The sequence below is a fragment of the Lagopus muta genome, chromosome 6, assembly GCF_023343835.1.
Source record: "Lagopus muta isolate bLagMut1 chromosome 6, bLagMut1 primary, whole genome shotgun sequence".
Classification (NCBI taxonomy): domain Eukaryota; kingdom Metazoa; phylum Chordata; class Aves; order Galliformes; family Phasianidae; genus Lagopus; species Lagopus muta.
This window is the reverse complement of record NC_064438.1, coordinates 53267011-53287501: the sequence shown is the minus strand read 5'-3', so window position 1 is coordinate 53287501 and position 20491 is coordinate 53267011. Positions and strand designations below refer to the sequence as shown.

The following is a 20491-nucleotide window of genomic DNA, read 5'->3' as shown; positions in this document are numbered from 1 at the left end:
CATACCTAATGCCTTTCCTACAAACCAACAGATGGTACGTGAACAGGCAGCAAAGCTTATTTTCAAAAATATCAAAACACCAGGCACAGTGCAAGCACATGCGTATGGCAACAGAGAGAAATTTCAAGTTATTTTCAAGCACCATTAGTAACAAGAAAAGAAAATCAATATGTGACTGCCAGCTGAACAGAGACAGTTTTTTTCACTGATTGATGAACTGGAAATCAAATCTGGACTTCGGCTTCAAAGGAATGCAGGCAGGATAGTCATAAAGGCTATGAGCCATCCCAGGAACCTATCTGAGCATGTCGTTTTAATACAACCAATGTCAAAGCCCTTCCTGACAGCTGCCTTTGCTAACAGGCCGATAACAGTTCATCACAGCTTAACAGAAATCTGCTAGATCCAAGAAAATGCATCTTCTTTGGTCTCTTCTGAAGTTCTATCAGGAGTTGTTAACTTGAATTTCTCTGACAAAGAAGAATGTGAAAACAAGGCTCCAACCCCATCGAGGAGCAATTTTTCATTTGTTCCACCAAGCCTAAGTGCCACGATCCTGTGTCCTCCAGGAGAGGTGGAGAACAGCTCTCAGTCTGAGCTCCCCCAGCTGTCCTGGATGCAATACTGACTGTCACAGAGATGTGTAGCTCATGAAGAGCAACCAGTTTCATCAGTACAAGAAATAAAAAGCTTACTATAGAATCATAAAATCACGAAGGTTGGAAAAGAGCACTAAGATCATCTAGTCTAACCACCAACTCATCACCAATCTTTTACATTTTGTGCCACTTGGAATTAGGCCTTATTAGTGCCAAAGGCACGATACAGATCATTCCCTCAACTTATAATAGAGCTGGCACTCATCTTCTACTTCAGCACACTGGAAGAGTGACAAAGGATTAGCATAGCTGAGAAAGGAAGCTCCTTTTGCTAAGTGGGAACTACAGAATTCACACTGCGTCCAGCAGCACCATTGCAACAATCATTCAGCAGCTGTCATTGATATTTCACACATTTCTCCCCTTTTAAAGCACTGCTTCAGCTCAAAACAAACACAGCTGTCAAGATCTCACCCAAGATACTGTCTCAAGACTCCAGAGACCCAATTTGAGAGCCTTTACAGGAGCTTGGAAAAGGTTGTAGAAGTTCTTGCAAACAATTTCTACCATTGCCCCCTATCATCACACCCAGTATTGCATACAGCAAGCAACACAGTGGCCAATTACACACAGTGTGTGTGTCTAGAAGATGTATTTTCACCATGTGAGCTGGCACTTCCATCAATAAACGTCCTTCTAATCAAATATGAAAGATGCCCATTTGCTCACATAGCTTACTGGTAGTCCATGACCTTTTCTTCAGCTTTTTTTCCCCAGTGGCACAGCAAATACCTCCTGACTCACTGTACCAAAACCCATCTGGATTAAAAATAAACTGCAATGGCATCAAGCTGCCCCAAGGCAGGCTGGTCTGAACCACAAGCACAAATGGAGAAAGCACATTTGCCTTTTCTACCAAAGCCACGCAACATATGCTCCTATTAGCCCAGGGACCATCTGTTCTCTGAGCAGGCTGAAATGCAGGAATCTGGCTGCACATGCATTGCTCCCTATATTTTCTTTCTTTGCCTGAAAAGTAGGTGCAGTTTGTTTTATCTTGCTTAAAACATATAATCTATAAATAGCAGAACATTTTCTGGGTCTACATCTGTACGGGAGCAGAGGGGTATTTGCTGTGACAGGAGGTGAGCATGGACCAACCTCTGTCAGATAAATTCCAGATACATTTGTGCTCTAAGTAAAAGTGGAGATAACTCAGCTATAAATGCCTGTTTTTCTCTTGGTGAATAGAGACTCTGTGAGGGCAGGAAAAAGCCTCCCAGCAATTTCAGTAGTGGCTGCTGATCTCAGCTCTGTTCACCTAATGAAACAAAACACAAATAGAAACATTTTCGAATCAGAAAGTTTGGATAAAAAATATAGATTAGGAGGAATGAATGTGACAGAAGAACAGCATCTTCTCTTCTGCTCAATTGGAGAGCTGCAAAATCAGGACCCAGAGCCACACCATGATGAAATTTCACTTTAAGATGTTAAGGGAATGCCCATAATTAGGATTTGTTTAAAATTATGATTATTATTTTCATTCTACTTTCTTCAGTTAAAGCTTTCAGAAATCTGTGAGCAAGAATATATTTTTCCTGGGTAGTTCCAGGATCCCCAGCCTCAAATTAGAGTCAAAAACCCTTTGCAAGAGCCAAATCAGCTCACAAGACCATCTATCACAGAGCAACAAGCAAAAACTCGTATGAATTGCTGTCAGTGGTGAAAAATCCCTTTGCCTTTGAAAATACTATTAACAGAAATAACACTGAGCATGATTCCCCCGTCCTTCCAGCACCACAATGCGGTGTTTGGCCGCTGCTTCCAACTCCAATTTCAGGACGGGATTTTCAAAGATGCAGTGTTCTGGCTTCATTTCAATTCTCGTGAGGACAATGGAAGATTTCAGTGGGCTCCACGTATGACAAATGTGGAAAGCATTTGAGTCTCTTTGTATTTCCTCTTTTTCTGTCCTTTTTTTTTTTTTTGTGTGTGTGTGTGTGTGTGACTGAAAAAGACTTGAGAACACCAATATACTGAACCAGGTCCAGGAATCTTTTGTACCTCTTGGCTGCTGTTTGCTTACTCCCTAAAGAAATTAGGCATCAGAAGACTTTGCTGATCTGATCTTTAGCTCAAGCTTTGGAGATGGGATTTGTAACTCCCGTTTTCAACCATCAGTGAAGCTGAAGGTGAAAATGATTACATTAACAGGGTAATACCAAGACAAACATATTTCTTTGCTGAGTTTGACACTGCACGCATTGCTGTCATTAAATTTCATTTCATCCCAGTGGAATGGTAGCATTCAGGATGCCAGATTGAATTGTGGATTGGTTTTGTCGATGATCAGTTTGAGCTCTCCCTGATGTCATCGCTGGCAAATTTTGACTTTGATCAGAGGTTAATGAATTCACAGCAGACTATTGCCACAAGCCTGCAGTTTTCAGATCTCCCGGCACAACAGTTATTTGTACTGATAGAAATTGTTGTACTGGTAGAAACTGTTGTCTGATATCTTCCAAAGTAGTCTGAGTGTAAGCCATATCCACATGTGACTGTCACACCGACTCTCCCAACACACTTGCCCCAAGGAGGCAGCTGCTCTACCAGCATTACTGAATTGGCAGGACATGGAACTGTCCTGCCAGTATGGAGTAAATGAGCCCAAAATTTCAACAAACTTGTAAATATTAATTCATGAACAAGCACTAACCTAAAGCTGCCAAGACTAATTCACTCATGAGTAAAAGTGACCTTAGGAAGCGAGGCCAGGTTGTCAGGTGGAAGGCACAAGTCACCTGCCCTCGTCCCTATGGCATGGCCCATGGACAGGGCTTGGAGGTACCCTTGTGGAGTCACACTGGGACTCGTGGAGTTCAGCAGCACCTTGTGACTGGGAGAGCTTCCAAGAGGAAGGCTGCAGAGTGTGGAGCAGGGAGACAGACCTGAACTGTCCTTAAGTGCAAGGATGACTGAATCCAGTTGAATCTGTTATGATGTTGATGCACTTGTACAGGCATTTCACTGCATAGAGACTCCCTGCTTCCCTGAGAACGTTTTTTTTCTTCCCTTTTCCATAACACCTCAGCAATACTTAGAGTACCAGTGCAACAACTTATTCACACTGAGTTTGACTGTGAAACAAATGCAACGACTTCAGACCAAATCAGGACCTAACGCAGCACCATCAGCTGTTAGCATATTAAGAAAAAACAGTTATTTACTTGATGTGAGCAATAGAATTTCTCTCTTACAAGTTGCTATGTGCAATATCTCTGGAGTATAGGGGTGGTAAAACCAAAGAACAAATACTGGAAAGCTGTGTTTGACTTCTGAGCGATGTTAAGCCTTTTCAAAGATGAACCAAATCTTCGAAATTCAACTCAAAGCAATAAAATTTCAAACCAGGGAAAATCATTTTTCCAGGAATTGTTTTGCATATTTTAAAAACGATGTAAACAGTATTAGTTTCCTATTTACAGCACGATTCTGTACTCTTTAGCTTATCTCCTTTAAACATGTAATTATTGTATATTGTAACTGCACATTAATATCCTCTACTGTACATAGTTTATTTTAACAAAATAAATGTATTACTAAGTATTTTGACAGCATCATTTGAAGAAGGTGTGCTGCTCTACCTATTGTCCCAGAAGCTTATCAGACAGGGAAAACACACCCTGACACATACAATTGCTTTTGCATGGTCCTGGAACCACCTGCAGCTTCCTGTCTCCCCTCCAACAATGCAAAACTTCTAACAGGAGGTGACACTGGTGATACAGAGCTTTGAGAAGTCTCAGGCACATCCCTTTCAGGAAACTGCTCCTTAACCAAACTCTCTATGGAAAGGAAGGTGGAGAAGTGGGGGCTTGATGTAGTTGGTTTGTGGCTCTTCCAAATGTTACTTTCTATTCTCCTCTAGATAAAAGGTTCTTGGCATTATTGTTTGTGGCCTCCACTGAAATACCACAGCACCAACAATTTTTTTTTTTTTTCTCCCCTGAGTGAGTATTTAAAGTGTTTTAGAGAGAAGCCAGTATGTTCTGGCCTTGTAGACACAGGAGCTCTCTTGGTAAAGCAGCTAGGAAATGCATTAACCCAAGTGTTGGGAGCTTTGAGAGGAGGTTGTAACCATCTAACAAACCCAACACGTGGACAACAAAACCTTCAAACAAACCCATAGCAGTGGCACTGAAGATGATGAGCTGCCTAAGACTTGGCTCAGATGTGAGACAAGACAGGGAGAGGCAAGAAAGAAAGGACATGGTTAGAGGGCTGAAGAAATTACATGAGGAAAGATAGTCCTTAAAGGCAGCACTGGAATGAAGAATATGACTATCTCTTCTCAAAACTCAACACAAAATATCAAGGAGGGGAGGGGAAGAAGGGAGATGCTGTCTTCATTACCCAGCTTTTCATTTCCATGCCAGAAACTATTCCATCAGCCAGCTAGTCTAGTCTTCACATTGAGACCATAGCCACCACCATTCCTGAACAGTACCCCCACCTCTGACTGGACTAAAGCAAATTGCATAGGACAAGGGGAAATGGCCTCAAGTTGCACCAGGGGAGGTTTAGGTTGGATATCAGGAAACACTTCTTTACAAAAAGAGTTGCTAAGCACTGGAATAGGCTCCTCGGGGAGGTAGATGTGTTTAAAAACCATTTGGATGTGGTGGTCAGGGACATGATTTAGCAGAGGGTTGTTAGGGTAGTATAGATAGGTTGTGGTTGGACTCGAGGATCTTTAAGGTCTTTTCTAACTTGAGTGATTCTATGATTCTATGAAAGCACTGCGTGACTGCAATTACTGCTGTTCACATTGGAAGAGGGACACAAATCCAAGAAGCAGAGGGAACAAGAGAGACACAGCCTTCTTCAAAATGCACTGGGGGAAGAAAAATGGCTGTCACTCCCACTGTCCAGAAGGGAAACTGAGGCACAGATAATTCCACTGGTTTGCCCCTTCTCACCTGGCGTGTTGATGGCAGTGCCGAGATCCAACTTGTACAGTCATGCTTTTTCCATATTTGCACCTTCTCCTTTCTCAGCAAGTAGGTGCAACCACCTTCCTTCTTTGGCTACAGCAGTATTTCAAGCTGGGAATGGCTCAACACTCAGGCATTCTCTCTGGCCGCTCTGCAAGTACCATTCTCACAGGGACATCAAGTTCCCTTCTACACGTAGGGCATGATTTCTTTCTCTTGTTTTAGGTAGTGGAAGTCATGACAGATTAAACCTTTCAAGTGGTCTTCGTGGCAGTTTATGAAGATTTCTGCCTGGTGCTTCTGGTCGGTGTTCAGGTGAAGGGAGTAATCAATGATTCCAAGTATCAAAATTAGTGAAAATTTACCACAATGAAAACCTACTAGCATAAGACTTAAAAAAAAAAAAAGCCTGAGATTTGCAATGACCAGCAACAAGAATGAAGAGAAGCTGTAAATGCCCCATCCAGGGCATTTATATTGGACCAGGTTGGATGGGGCCCTGAGCAGCCTGATGTGGTGAGAGGTGCCCCTAGTCATGGCAGAGAGTTGGAACTGGATAGTGTGTAAGGTTCCTTCCAACTCAAACCATTCTCTGATTCTATCATTGTATGAAAGGATGTACATTCACAGTAAATCCACAGCATCTCCATTCACTTTTGCTCTTCTCCATAAAAGACCATCCAGAAGTGTTAGCAGAGATTCAGTCAATACATTCTTCCCACACCTCCCCTTCCGCCTCCCAAGTGTGGATTCTGCTACATCAATCAAAACCATCCTTCACATCGTGCAGTGTTTTCTTCCAAACACTTGCTTAAGGTTTCTACTGCCTCCCCATATCTGGGTACAGCCTGTATTTCTCGCTTGTTGCAATGGAAGGAAGTTGTCACTTTGGAATCCCATTTCTAATCCTAAAATTATGGCACAGCCAGACTCTGTAAAAGAAATCCAGCAAAGGAAATGACTTTGCATTAGGATCGAGGAGATATTTTGCAGGTGTTCACAGCTCTGGCAAAGAGTTTGTAGGAGCTGACATATATTCTGTGTGAGAAAGCTTTATGCATCAATAAAGAAGGACTCATTGATGTAAATTGCATCCATAATACAATATGGGGGTTTTATTAAGGACACAAAATAATTTGTAGGTTTTCCATAATAGCTGTGATGCTGCTTAAAACAATAACAAGATTAGAGAGATGCAATTTGAAAGAAAACAGAAGGACTTTTTTAAGGTCCTTAAAGGCAGTTATACTCACCATCACCAGAAAACTGCTTCTGCTGCTGTTTGACATGGAATTCAGAGCTACTGAAGGCAGATGATAAAATGTTCTCCTTTCCACTTAGCCACAGGGCAACTTTCACAGTTCCACCGACAAAACATGACAGCAACTAATACATTGCAGATCAGATTAAAAACAAAAAGATCTGTCTCAAGGAGGATAAGGCACCTGGGGAAGTTTCAGGCACACAACTGTGGGAATGGAGGAACTGCATCCAGAAGACACTTAATCAGAGCGGAAGGCAGGTGCTGACATTCTCTCAGCAGCAGTTCTCTGCTAATGGCTGTCTGAGTTGTCTTTGTTTGTAAGCTCCTGTGACTCTCTTGCACTTGGCCAAATTTTGATGTTTTCACATCATTTCCTATTTTGTTCAAGGGGGAGAAATGAGGGATGAACATGAATCTGTCCTCCTCCAGGTGGGAGTTGGAGGACTAAGGCACTTACACAGCTGTGGTCACCAGAGGGGGGATGCTGCAGCAGCTCCCATGCATCCCCCAGTCTATAAACAGTGGCTCTGAAGAAGGTGGTGTGGACCAGCCTTTGGCATGTCTGCTGCTTTCCCTGCCCTGGGCCTGTCCCACCCGTGCTGGCTGCATTATTTGCTATCAGACAACTCCTCAGCCCTCCCATGAGCACTTCCATCTGCCTTCTCTGCATCTCCTGAGAAGCAAGTCCCTGTCTGGTTGAGCAGTGAAGGGAAGTGTGGGAAACACCCCCATAGCCCCCTCTTTCCCATTACCTTGGCCAAGGCTTGCTGAAACTGAACCACAAGCACTACATTTTGGCTTGGTCCCTCTAACTCTGGAAATTGTCAAGAGAGGACTTTAGGGTTGTGCAGAGCCTCTCTGGTTTTACATGAAGCCAGTTCTTCTTCTGGACAGTCCTGGACAAAAGCATTACACATTTAATGTGCTTCTTTCTGTTTTTTAAGAAGTCATCTCTTGTAAGGCAAGATTTTTTTCAGCAGAAATGCTCCAATTAAGCAAATCACTGAAATACGCACTTAACTGTAAGTCCACAGATATTAATCAAGTACTTGGCTGAGTTAGGGCTTAGGGTGTAATTTCAATGTTGTGATTTGATACCCATTTCCATTTTATTGGCTGTACAGCCTTTTCCTTGACAGATATTTTTGACAGATCTCAGCGTTAGAAGAGCAGAAGGGGCAAGAGGGGGAAATGCTGGTAATTCTTACATTACTGGGAAGGTACTAAAACTAAAAAGAATAAAGGCTGTTCTACTGGCTGTCATGCATTTATGGCCTGTTTCCAACCCCTCTGTGACTATTCAGTCCATGTGTACTTTGTGCATGAGGAAAGGTCCCACTCTATGTAGAGCCTGGAAGGAAGGGAAACAGCATCAATTTTTCTTCCATAGGATTTGCTATTATAAGGCTGCGTTCTACGTTTCTACAGAAAGGGAAGAGGGAACTAAACCTCATCTGCCAGAAAAGCCGATGATTAGGAGCATTAGATGGTGAGACCAAATTCTGGGCTGACCCACACCCTCTGAGACAGCAGGGGTGTAGAGCCAGGGAGGAACTTGACCTGGGGAAGGAGAGCTCAGGCAGTCTCACACTCAGTGGTGGCCGTAGAGCAGAAGTCACAGTTGCAGCGTATGGCAACTGGGTAGGTGTAGAAGGGATCCACTCCAGGGGCACACTTGGGCAGCATCACTGTCACCAGCTTGGTCTCATTGTAGGTGCAGACACGGTGGTAAGATTCAATGTAAGGCGGCTGCAGTATTGGCCTCTGTGGGTGAGAAATGAGGGTATCAGGCAAGACGTGAGACAAACATCGGGGTCCCTGGTTTTCTCAAGAGGAATAAACAGCAGAGCCACTGGATCAAGATGGAAGGGCCCATGGAAACAGCAGCAGTCAGGTTGTACGTCCTGCAAAGCCCAGCAGATACATGCCATGGGGAGTCCACCAGGCAGCACTGCAGGCAGCACTGAGGCCTGCAGTTTTTCATAAGATGAACAGCTTGGCCAGAAACCTCAACCAACAAAAAAAGACAGTATCCTGAAGGCCCTGAATGCCAAACTCCCACGTGGAACTATGGGTGGCATGGATTTTGCTGAAAAGTGATGTTTTCCCCAACGGAAGCACCTGTTTCCAAAGACAGGACTGGAGGGAGCCCACTACAATCCTCTCCCTCACACAGATGGGAAACAGCCTGAAGTAAAACAGCCTGGAGACACTTAAGCATTTTCTTTCTTTCTGTCTATGCTGTGTGAAAAGCCTGCCCCAGGAGCAGAGAATGATGGCACGGAAAAGAACAGATGCCATGTTTCAGCAAGAAGACATCCAGACACCCTCCCTCTTACCAGCTCCTCCACCCAAGCACACCATGAGGCTCTGTAGAAGTTGTTGAGCCTGCAGCCAGATGCATTCAGCTTAACTACATCCCTGTGGTATTTCACTCTGCAGTCATTAGAACTTCCCTGAATAAATTAAACCGGGTTTGGCCCTTTGAGCCATTCAGTGACAGAAAGGCCATAAGAGTCAGCAACTTGCTGTCTGAAGTGTGTACAGACTCGTGCTCTCTTTCTGCCCCTCTACACCCCCAAAGCATAACTACTTCATATTGAACTGTGATTTAAAACAAGCCCAAATTAGAAACAGACATTATCTTTGGCATCTGTTGTTTTGGAATAAAATATATTACCCCCCCAACCAAGGGCTCCACCTTAATCTCAAAGGAATTTTCTTCCAGTAAAGTAATAAAGGCCTCCTCTCCTTAAGTGTTTGAGCTTTAAGAGGCTTTCAAATTGCATAATAAGAGTATTACGTAAGCACTTCATTAATATCATCACATGAGGTTCATCCCCTTTGAGACAGCGCAAGGAGGGAGGGAACCAATTGCAGCAAAGCGCTGCAGTGGGATCGCAGAGCAGCACGCGGTCCTTGACTATCTCACTGCTCAATGCTTTTTTCTCGGGGAAAGACTCTCACCTCCCAGGTCTCGCAGCGTCCCCAGCACGCATCCGTGGTGATCCGCAGTGCCTTGCAGCCAGGCTTCTTGGCCACGAAGGTGAACTCACGCACGGCACAACCGATGAAGGTGCGCAGGTCAATAGCAGAGGTCTCCGTGCCTCCATGGCCAGCCGGCAGCAGGAGGAGCAGAGCACCCAGGGTCACACAGGGGAGCTTCATTCTGAGGTAGAAGGGAGAGGAGGGTTGGGAGAGCCAAGATGGTGGCACGATGCAGGGGCCAAGAAGCCCCAAGTGTGTGGATTCAGCCCAAGAACTGTGATGCCCCTTCTTCCCCTTGGGCACAGTGTTCCTCATCTTCACTCAGCTCAAGAGAAGATAGAAGATGAGGGGTTACCTGCTGCCAGAAGGAAAAAGTCTTATTGCAGCAGCCTGCATGCAGTGGCCACTGAAATCTCCAAATTGCAAGCTTATCATGCAGCAAATGCGTTCCTATCAGTTAGGCTGCCCTAAGCTTGCACCAGGCCATAAGATGGAAATGAGTATTGGTTGCCATCTCACTGCACAAATATAGAGAGGTCAGCAACTCCTAAAAGCAGTATTGGTGCTGCCAACACCAGTACCCCAGCACTCATCAGGTTCTGGGTCATGAATGCAGCCCTTTTTTACCCTTCTTGCACTCACCACCACTGGTCAAGATCTAACTCCACCAAGCCAGTGAGCAGGGCTGGTTGGATAGGGATGGATGTGGCCAAGGTGACCAGAGAAGGCCCTCTAAACAGCCACAATCAGTCAAATCCCTCTGGTACTTGCTGCCTTTCAATCTCAAACCTTTGATGAACAAAGCAATCAGTCTCTCTGGAAAATTGTCAAAAAGAGAAAGAAATGGAATTACCTCAATCTGTAAGCCATCACATCCACTTTATACCTCATATACTTGCCGTGCATTTAAATCCACCTAGAAACCCCAGACTTGACATTTAACTTAGAGGAAGAAGGTTGCCTACTGGACATGGTTTGCAGCCCTGCGCTGAGGACAGATTTCACATTAAAGAGCTTGGACTTTTTATCTTGTGTCTCTATGCTCCTGTTATACTACATGATTTAAATTAGCTAAACTGGAATTCTAGATCAGTATATGGTCGTGGTGTTTGCCACAGTGAACCCTTCATATTCGTTGACCTACAAGCTTGAACAATTAAAGAAGAAAGCTAAATTTCTTTATTTTTAATAGAGACATTTAAGAGCAAAGAGACGACCTTCCAAAAAAATTGAACACTTATTCTTCACCACCTTAGCAAAAACCTACTGCTTTATTCATGAGCCAGAGCTGTGACACAAAGCAAACACAGAAGCACACTCACCCAACTTGTTGGAGTCAGATCGCCTTCTGCAGCTTTAAATTGCAGATGGTGTTTCAGGATGTCAGAAGGAGCAGCAAGAGATCTGCACAGCAATTTTTGTCAGGTTTCTGCTGACTAGATCTCCTTCGCAGCTGCTATGGGGCTGCTTAATTGCACAGATTTATAGAAAGGGTCTTGTCAATCAAGGCAAGACAGAGGCAGATCCGTACATGAACAACCCAAGGCATCAAAGTCATTGACTGTGAAGCAAGCTGCTCCTTTCCAATAGTGATTATCTTAAAGCATACTGTTTCATAACACCAAACCTGAAACAAAAGGAATATCCTGGTGAGTGACATCTGCTAATAAAGTAATGACTGTGCACTGGGGCAAATGTGATCTTCGTTTCCACAGCAGATATGCAGTACCCTTGCAAAGAGATTGTAGGCTGCTTCCTGAAATAACCATTACCCTCTTATTTAGCAAATACTGAGTAAACAGCCTGAAGGAAAACGTGGCAAATGTTTGTGCAAACAAAATTCTGAATTTTTGTCAACAGCATAAGACCTTTTTTATATGACTGCTCTGTACAAGCAAGGGCAATAGATGGGGGAGAACAAGAACCTGTCACACAGATAAGCAGCCCTGAGCAAAGGAAATGTGAAAACTTCATCCATTAACTGCACCACGCCAATACAAGTTCCAGCTACTTACGGGATAGAAGGAAGCTGAGGAACCTTGGTAGGAGGAAAGACTTACCAGTCAGTGAGTTTCTTAAACACGAGTGAGAGAAATGCAGCCATAAACTCCCACTGCAGTCTCAGAAAGCCAGACTCTCCTCCTCGCTACTGGACAGTGATTTCCCAGTTCTGGATGCTTTAGCAGCCAAGCACATCATCAAGAGGCCAAGTGTCAGTGCTTACAGACTGCCTGGGGTGCTGCTGATACAGACAGCTACAGCAACACAACCCAAAACTGAGAAGAGAAAATGACAGAGAGAACTTTGGTTTAGATCAGCTCCGTCCTATGATGTTTGAGAGAAATGTAATAAAACCCCAACTGTTGGTGTCGTAGAATCATAGAAAGGTTTGGGTTGGAAAGGACCTCAACCATCAGCTAGTTCCAAACCCCCTGCCACAGGCAGGGTTGCCAGCCACCAAATCAGACACCAGATCAGGTTGCCCAGGGCCCCATCCAAGCTGGCCTTGAATGCCTACCAAATGTATACTTCTGCTGGGTTGCATTCCAGCCTTCTGTAGTTTGACCTGGAAACCAGCAACAAAGCATTGAGTCAATGTGACAGTGAAGCACACAGGAGCAAACAAGGTATGTTGCATAGATGTTCTCTCTGTTTCGGGGTGAATAACCCATGGTTTGAGGTCCTGGTTTCACTTCCAAAGTCAATAGCATAAATTTGGAGTAATAGCAGGACTCAAATTCAGACTAACACCTTGTGGAACCCACAGAATTCTTCCTTTCCTTTACTTTTAAGCTTGAAACAGCCACTGCTTGACTGTTTTTCTTGCTGGCATGTGGCCCTGCTATTTCCCTGATCAGTAAATTACACTTGGTTGCATGCAAACACACTGATTTGTATATGGCTTATTATTTGCTCCTGAGATTTACCATTTCTCTCTAAATTAGGAAATGGCAACTGGAAGAAATGAAAGAGGAAAATAATTCTGTTGTCTGCAGACTCAGACTGACCTCAGGACATTCTGTATAGCCAAGAGCCACTGCCTCTTCTTTAGAGATGACACATGGTAGCAGAGCCTAGATCAGATTCTCAGCTCAGATAAAGCTAACAGGATGTGCTGTTGCCAGCACCAGCACAACACTGTCTTAATGCTTCACCTACTTTCATGCTTCCCTTCCCCAAAGTTACTCCAGGTTCAAATAAAGACCCATTGGGTGAGATGCTGGAGTATGGAATAGAGGAATTGCAATGGATTCCATTGATCTCAGCACCACCCACATCCTGGTACCTTTTCTCTTACTGAAACCAAGTCTTGCCACTGATCTAAAACTGTTAGCAATTTTCCACCAAAAAATCCTATAATTTTCTGCTTGTTTCTTTGACATCACAGACCAAGAATAAAGCTATTATAAAACAAACCTTTATAAACTTTCTTACAAGCAGAGAAACCAGGCAAAAGTGAAAATATTGGACAAAATTTTCCTTCCTTTGATTCCAAAAATGTGCCAGCAAAAGTCATCCCAAGATTACAGCCAGGCACAGGAAATACATGCCAGATGGCAGGTCAACCAGCTTTGACAGATCCTCCTTCTCCTATGGATTAGGAAAACAGGGGCTGGACTTCTGCTCTGTGTAACCCATTTTGGATTCACTGACTTCTGCTGAGATTCTGTTCCTGTCTTCACTCGTACTGAAAAACCTTGTGACGTGAAGTGAGAGACAAATTGCAAGCTGACCCTGCTCACTTATTTTCTCTCCTGAAAGTCCTGTCTATTTATGGGGCAGATGCTGATTTCTGAAGGATTTGCACCACATCTTATGAAAAGCATGAAGGCTGGCTTTTTTCCAGGTAATATTTTGTTGGCTTTTCTTTTTTTTTTGAGGCAAATTAACAGATACTCCATCTACACATACACTTGGCCTTCAGTGTACAATAGAAATTTAAAAGCTGCATATTTTTATTTTCCCCATCTGGTTCAAATTTATTTGAAATAAAGGGTGACAGAACCCTTTATTCGAAATAAAGGCAGATACAACTTCTGAGTGTGCCCACCATTTAGCTTCCCCTTCCTTTTTTGAAACAGGACACAGAAAGAGATTGACTAGAGGAGGACCTGTGTTGAAGATGGTGCATCCACTCATCCATTCAGGCTTGTGCAGCCTTTCCTCTGAATTCTGGACAGGCAGAGCAAAGAAATCAAATATGCTGTTGAAGATGTCAGGGTTATCAGCGCTGGTAGCTTGCAGCTTGTCTGCTCATCATTCAAGATCAGGTGAATCTCAGAGGCTTTGCAAAAGAGCTGCTGGGGAAGCATGAAGCAAACTTACACACTGTGTAACATCAGGGGTTATGAAGTAGTGTGGCCTTAATTCAACCATTTCCCAGCTAAACCTGGGACTCAGCACAGCAACTCCGCTGGCTCCTGGCTGGTTTTGCCAGCAGGGAGGCTGCCTTGCTCCTGACCTGGCCTTTCACTGACCTGTTGTTAGCACAGGTGCCAGCACAGAGCCCATTGCACACCAAGAAGCTCTCTGGAAAACAGCCTCTCTCGTTCAAAAGACTTTGGGGCTCTCAGCACGGGCATTACCACAGCTACAAGAGTGCTTGGACATGTGTAGGCTGTTCACTGCCTTTTGGATGAGAATTCCTGCTCAACCTTTCCCTGTCCGCTCTCCCATTTACGCAATACCAGGTGCTACTCAATTCAACACCACATGATCCAAAACTAAAAGTTATCCAAACAGATTAACATTAACACTCTAATTCTCATCCATGCAAGGACTATTTAATCCCATCCCTGCCCCTCAGCAATGATCCCCACAACTTCAAACATGCCCTAATGTATTTTCCTTAGTACTGAATATCCGTAAGGATTCTTTTACTTTGTCTGGACACAAAATACTTCAGGTACTATAAGCAATCAGCCTGTATCCTAATTAATTACAAATTCAGACAGAGAAATAAATAGCAGGGGAAGAAAAGGTGAGAGCTCATACATAAGCAAAGTAGCACTGACAATAACTGTTAGTATTTTGTGTAATATTTGTAGTAAATTAAAACAAAAACCACTCATCAACATTATTCTAACAAAACAGAAAACAGGTTTTCCAATGACTGCTTGTCATATTAGATGCCAAGCTTGTGGTTTCAGATTGAAAACATGGGTATTTTTCAACCTACAGAAATATCTAGGTTGTGAGCCAAATTTCTTTGTCTTTCTATCAGAAATAAACTTTCTCACTAAATTTTGTGGGATGGATACATTGTGGGAAGAAAAAAACCCCAACAAATTAATCAGCATCTTGTGGATATCAATAACATCACTGAGTTTGGAGGAGGAACAGAAAACCAGACCTGATGGAGGTCTTACAAATGCTCTTCCTGGGATGCCTTGCAAGTAAAGAAATAGAGGAGAACATGGAGTTGAGATGTCAATATGCTGTGTAATATCACTATATAAACAGGTTGGAGGAAGCAGGCTGCAGAAATAGGCAGGGAGGTAAAGAGTATAGAGTTAACTGACTAAAAGTTTAAGTGGACTCAGCCATGAGAAAGGAGATGAGATGTTACTTAATGAGTCTAAGGGGAGCAATAATGTTGAGCAGTCACACAAAGCACTGCAGGAGCCACGTGGAGGCTGACAGGCCAAGAAGAAACTGTTTGCCATTCAGGCAAGCCAAGCCAATGACTAGCTAGGAGATGCTAATACACTGGAAATCACACAAAGGAGTTTACACAAAGAAAGAAGGTGTAAAGTACGTAGTAAACAAAAGCATATGAAACAAGGAAGAACTGAAGATGGCTCTCACCAACATCAGGAAGGATGGCTGTGGGTTCAAAAGTAACAGAGCAGGAAAAACAGACAGAGAAACAAGGTGGCTGGGCCAAGTTCACAGGAACAGGCATCCAAGAAAGGTTAGGATTCTAGTTAGAATGGAGTGAATTAGGAAGCCAGGGCTGTGTAAAGATAGGAGATGAAGCCAGGTGTAGCCTATGTAATTTGATGAACTCACTGAAAAAAAGTTACGACCAGACACACTTTTCCAGAAGCTTTATCTGATGTTAGACTTTGCCTCAGTAAGTTGTTTTTCTCTTTGCTGGGAGATCTGAAGACAAACAAACAAACAAACAAAAAAAACCCCACTTTTATGTCCCAAGAACAGTATTGTGCACGAGTGTATGAGCAATCCTTAATCCATCCTCCCAGCTGCTGCATGTGTATCCTGGAATGTCACTTTCTGTCATCTGCTACATTTGTAAAGAATGTGATAAAATGATCTGCAAAAGGACTAACAGAATATGTTTAGCCTTGAAAGGGCATCACTGATCTGTACATTAAAATCAAAAGAAGCAATTAAAGCTCAGAAATACTGACCCAACAGTGAAAGGACAGTTACAATTTAAAATTAAAAATTAAAAAAAGTGATAAAGAAGTTCAGTTTGCCTGATATCTGCCCCAGGCCAGGCCAGGCAAATACTGATTCAGGTCGCTCTTATTGAAGACTGAAAGGGTAGCAGTATCAGGAGTGCTGGCTGGCTGGAAAAAAGAACTCATACCTGGAATGGATGAGGAGGAAAGTAAAGCCACAGTCCCAAGCCCAAGCTATGGAACTCCTTAGTCATGGTCCTCAGGAGGGTAAGGCAGCTCATTCCTTTAGGCTAGCCTGTCTTTGCTCCGAAAAAAATGCATTTGTCAAGCAAAGCTCCTCATAAAGAGGAATAAAACACCCCTGATTTGGGGGAAAATGACATTGGCAATGACACTGGCAAACCAAGAAGAACAAATGCATGATATAATTACAGCCTGGAAAAAAAAAATACTTCAGAGGAAAAAGAAGGGTTAATTTAAGACAAACATACACACAAAAATGGGATCTGAAAACAACAGCCACCAAGTATGCTTACAATTGACCATGATTGACTAGCACACCCTGCAATAATGTGAAAACATGTCTAATTAACTCCCAAATCATCCTCAATACAGAGTTGTGCAGACTTCCCAGGAGAACACAGACTTCTGCTTGGCATAAAGTCCTTGAGTAATTCCCTGGTTCCTGCCAAGTTTTGAGGTCTTTTGACATCTCTAAGGCAAGGCAATACGTGGGTGAATGCAAAAATATATGGCAGCCTGTAAGTGACAGCTTCCAAGATTAGCATTCCTCTCAGTTCAACATTTCACCTTGTCTCAGGGGAAACTCAACGAGGTAAAATGCCTGAGCAACCTGAGCAACACCTACAGAACTGGGGCCAGAATAGGAAAAGTAAGCATTGATATAAACAAGCAGTGACACATTGTTAGAGTTCATGGGGAAAAACAAAAAAGAACAACAACAAAAATATTAACTGGTCTTAAAACATGAATCACAGAAAGCGGTCATTCTTTGATCACCAAAACACTGCATCTGCATTTCTGTGGATGTGTGCATCAAAACTGACACATGTTCCCTGATGTTGGGTAGAGGTTGCAACAGCAGTGCTCAGCAACATGGATCCAACCACACAACCTGTATCCAAAGGATTCCTAATCCCTGAACAATACTAGGCACTAGAAGTACGAGCATACCAGCACTATAATAAAATTACTATTATTCTGTCAAATTTGCTAATAACAGCCAAAGGGTTTGATGGAAATAATAACTGAGGTGGATGAAATGTTGGACTGTTCCACAAAAAAAACCAGCTTTTATTTTTTTAAGACAACCTGAGCAGAAACATAGCAGAACAGTAGTTATTTACTCAGATGACAGCACTATGTTTTACTTTTTATTTTTCAGAATCCAAAATGGAAGATTTAAACACGCAGCACTTCATTCCCATGCTTTCTTTTTGCCTTTATCAAAGCTGTACTGAATAAATGACTTTGAACACCACACACTTCAACGTGTTCCTCAGTTCTCACGACTGCTTTTGAAAGCGTGCAAGTAGAATCATGGAACAGAATGACAGAATCATTAGGGTTGGAAAAAACAGAATCACAGAATGGCCTGGGTTGGAAGGGAGCTCAAGGAATGAATCTCCAACCCCCCCACCACAGGCAGGGCCACCAACCTCTACATTTAATACCAGATCTGGCAGCCCAGGGCCCCATCCAACCTGGCCTTGCACATCCCTAAGATCATCCAGTCCAACTGTCCACCTACCACCAATACTGCTCACTAAACCACATCTCTCAGTGCCACAATCTTTAACCTGTCCTCAGCACATTTTCTTACCTGTTTATGGTGAGAAAATGTTTAGGCTGTTTAGGGCCATGATTCTGATTACACACAGTCCCTTGCAAATGAAGAATTCAAATCCAATGGAGTTGGCTGAACAGTGATACGGGTGAGAGCTGGGTGCTCTAATTGTACATCAGGTAATTGTCTGGAGATTTGCTCTCAGTTCACTGCAATGTGAAAAAAAATCTCCAATAAGCGTAGATGCAATGTAAGTTATATGTGACTGCAACAACTGATTTAACTCAAATCACTTCTGCATTCCATAGCTTTTCTCTAATGGTCTTCTGAAATAAGACTTAAGGCTTTCATGATAGACTAGTGGGCAGTGACACAACTCCATTAATCCTCTTTCTGGGCTCAGAAAGATGAAACTTCTTAGAAAAAAACTACAGAAGTTCAAAGATAAATAAATCATCTCAACTCATTATTTTTCCCATTGTTCATGTCTTGCTCACTGGAAAGAAAGACACCTCATTTTGACACACATCACCACCAGCGCTAATGCTCTGTTTGCAACACTGCTTTGGTGACGAGTGAAGTCTACAAATTACACAAAGCTGGAAGTGAAGTCTCCTGAAACAAAGCTACTGTCTCTTCCTGTGAATCCTTTTAGAATAAGTTCATGGAACTACTGAACTAATCAAAATCCAGTCAGGAAAACAAATACGATGAGAGCCCCAGACCCTAAGAGGCACTTGGCCAAATCAAAGCTTGTTACAGCCGAGACCCAGACAGTAACCTGCAAGAAGTATCAGCAGCAGACAGAACAAAATCCTCCAGCCTGAACTCTTTTCACCCTCTGGGGAAATGTGAAGCTCCGTCAACAACACTCTGGAGTTCTCAGACTATTTCCAGTCTGAGTTCATCACCCTGCTCCCAGTGAGTTTAACAGGCTCCTCGTGCTGTCATCCCATGTCATGGAACCAGCATGGCTCACAGGAACACAGGACGATACAGAAAAATAGGCTTCGTCAGGGCTGAGTAACAAACCTTAAGACCTTACAGAGACAACACAGGTTTGCCCAAAGGGTTGTCAGCAAGTGAAAAATTAACAGGACAGGAGCATGAGAAGATGCCTCCTTTCACCCATTAGCATAACTCTGCAGCTATCTTATGGCATTCATCCCATGTTCTTCCTGCAGGGATCTCTGTTGTCATTCTGCTGCAGTGCAGCTGGAGATAGACAAGCAAGTTCTTTGTGAAAGAAGAACATGCAGGCCATACCAAGAATGTATTTAGCACTCCCTTTTTTCTGCTTTTTGTTCTTTTACAACTATCATAAAACAATCTTGAATATCATCTCTTAGTCACAATCCATCTCAAAATCACCCTAGTAAGCCAAGCAAACAACAGGCACAATACTGCATGGCAATTTGTCCCTGCTACCACACATGCCATAAAATGGCAATACCAGCACAGAATGAATAAATGTCCTGTCCATGAAGGAGGTTCATACATACAGGGCTTTCCAAAACACAGCTCTGCTCCGTCCTGAAAAGGAACAGCTCTCTATCATTGCAAGCACATCCTTCATTATCACTTATAACTTACTTACAAATTCAGGAATGATAACTTACTAAAAACTGTTGATATTGACTTGACATGGGAGTTCAGGTAGGAGCCAATCACTTTCTGCATAGAAACTAATTGACACAGATTAACAGAAAGAGAACAACAAATTCAATTGCATGGTGCTATTGCTCTGTACCTCTGCTCTTCTCCCAGCACTTTACACTCAGCAGTCTTTGCAGGATGCGTCCAATTTAATTCGACTGGACAGATAAATCCTGATAGAAAAAATGCTTTTGTCATTCAAAGACACTTCCAAATCGGAGAATAATTTATAAAAAAATTATAGTCAGACAAGACAAGCTTCATACTTCACAGGGCTTTATACTATATTTGTTTCGGACAACTCCTGCTGTATCTTCTTACGCTCTAAGGTCAAATATGTAAATCATGGCGCAGTGTAATTATTTCTTGCTTTGCTGGCAGCTGGCATGTGGTGGACAGATGCTGAAATCCAGCTGTTTAAATCCTTGATTAGCCATTGAAGTTGAAACCCAGCAGTGAAACGACTAAAAGGTATGTTTTCAGAGTAGCATGCCAAAACGTACCCCAGGGATTCCCATTCAAGTTGAAATACTGGAAGACTCTGAACCCCATCGATACGTAAAGAATACAACATGCAGATGTTGCTTTATAAGGAAAATGCATTACAAATGACTCACAGATAAAGCTGGAAAGATTCTAAAATGCTGGGTTTGAGCCTAAACACCAGATTAGAAAATTAAAGGTATGCCTCATTAGTGTCCACCCTGTGGAGACTGGTTCCAGGCACGGTCCGTATGCAACTCCAAGGATGGCAGTCAGGTACATTTTCCTGCCTTGGAGTGATATTTTCTGCCTAGCACAGAGAGCTGTGG

General features: G+C 43.0%; 1 protein-coding gene across 1 annotated transcript; it reads right to left on the bottom strand.

Annotated features, from left to right (window-relative positions):
* Positions 1 to 531: 531 nt before the first annotated feature.
* On the bottom strand, positions 532 to 10045 carry GPHB5 (glycoprotein hormone subunit beta 5). Its single transcript, XM_048947629.1, has 2 exons — positions 9828 to 10045; positions 532 to 8624 (listed from the first exon to the last, which is right to left on the bottom strand). The coding sequence occupies exons 1-2, from the start codon at positions 10026 to 10028 to the stop codon at positions 8436 to 8438; spliced, it is 390 nt and encodes a 129-aa protein (XP_048803586.1). The 5' UTR covers positions 10029 to 10045; the 3' UTR covers positions 532 to 8435.
* Between the last annotated feature and the right edge of the window lie 10446 nt (positions 10046 to 20491).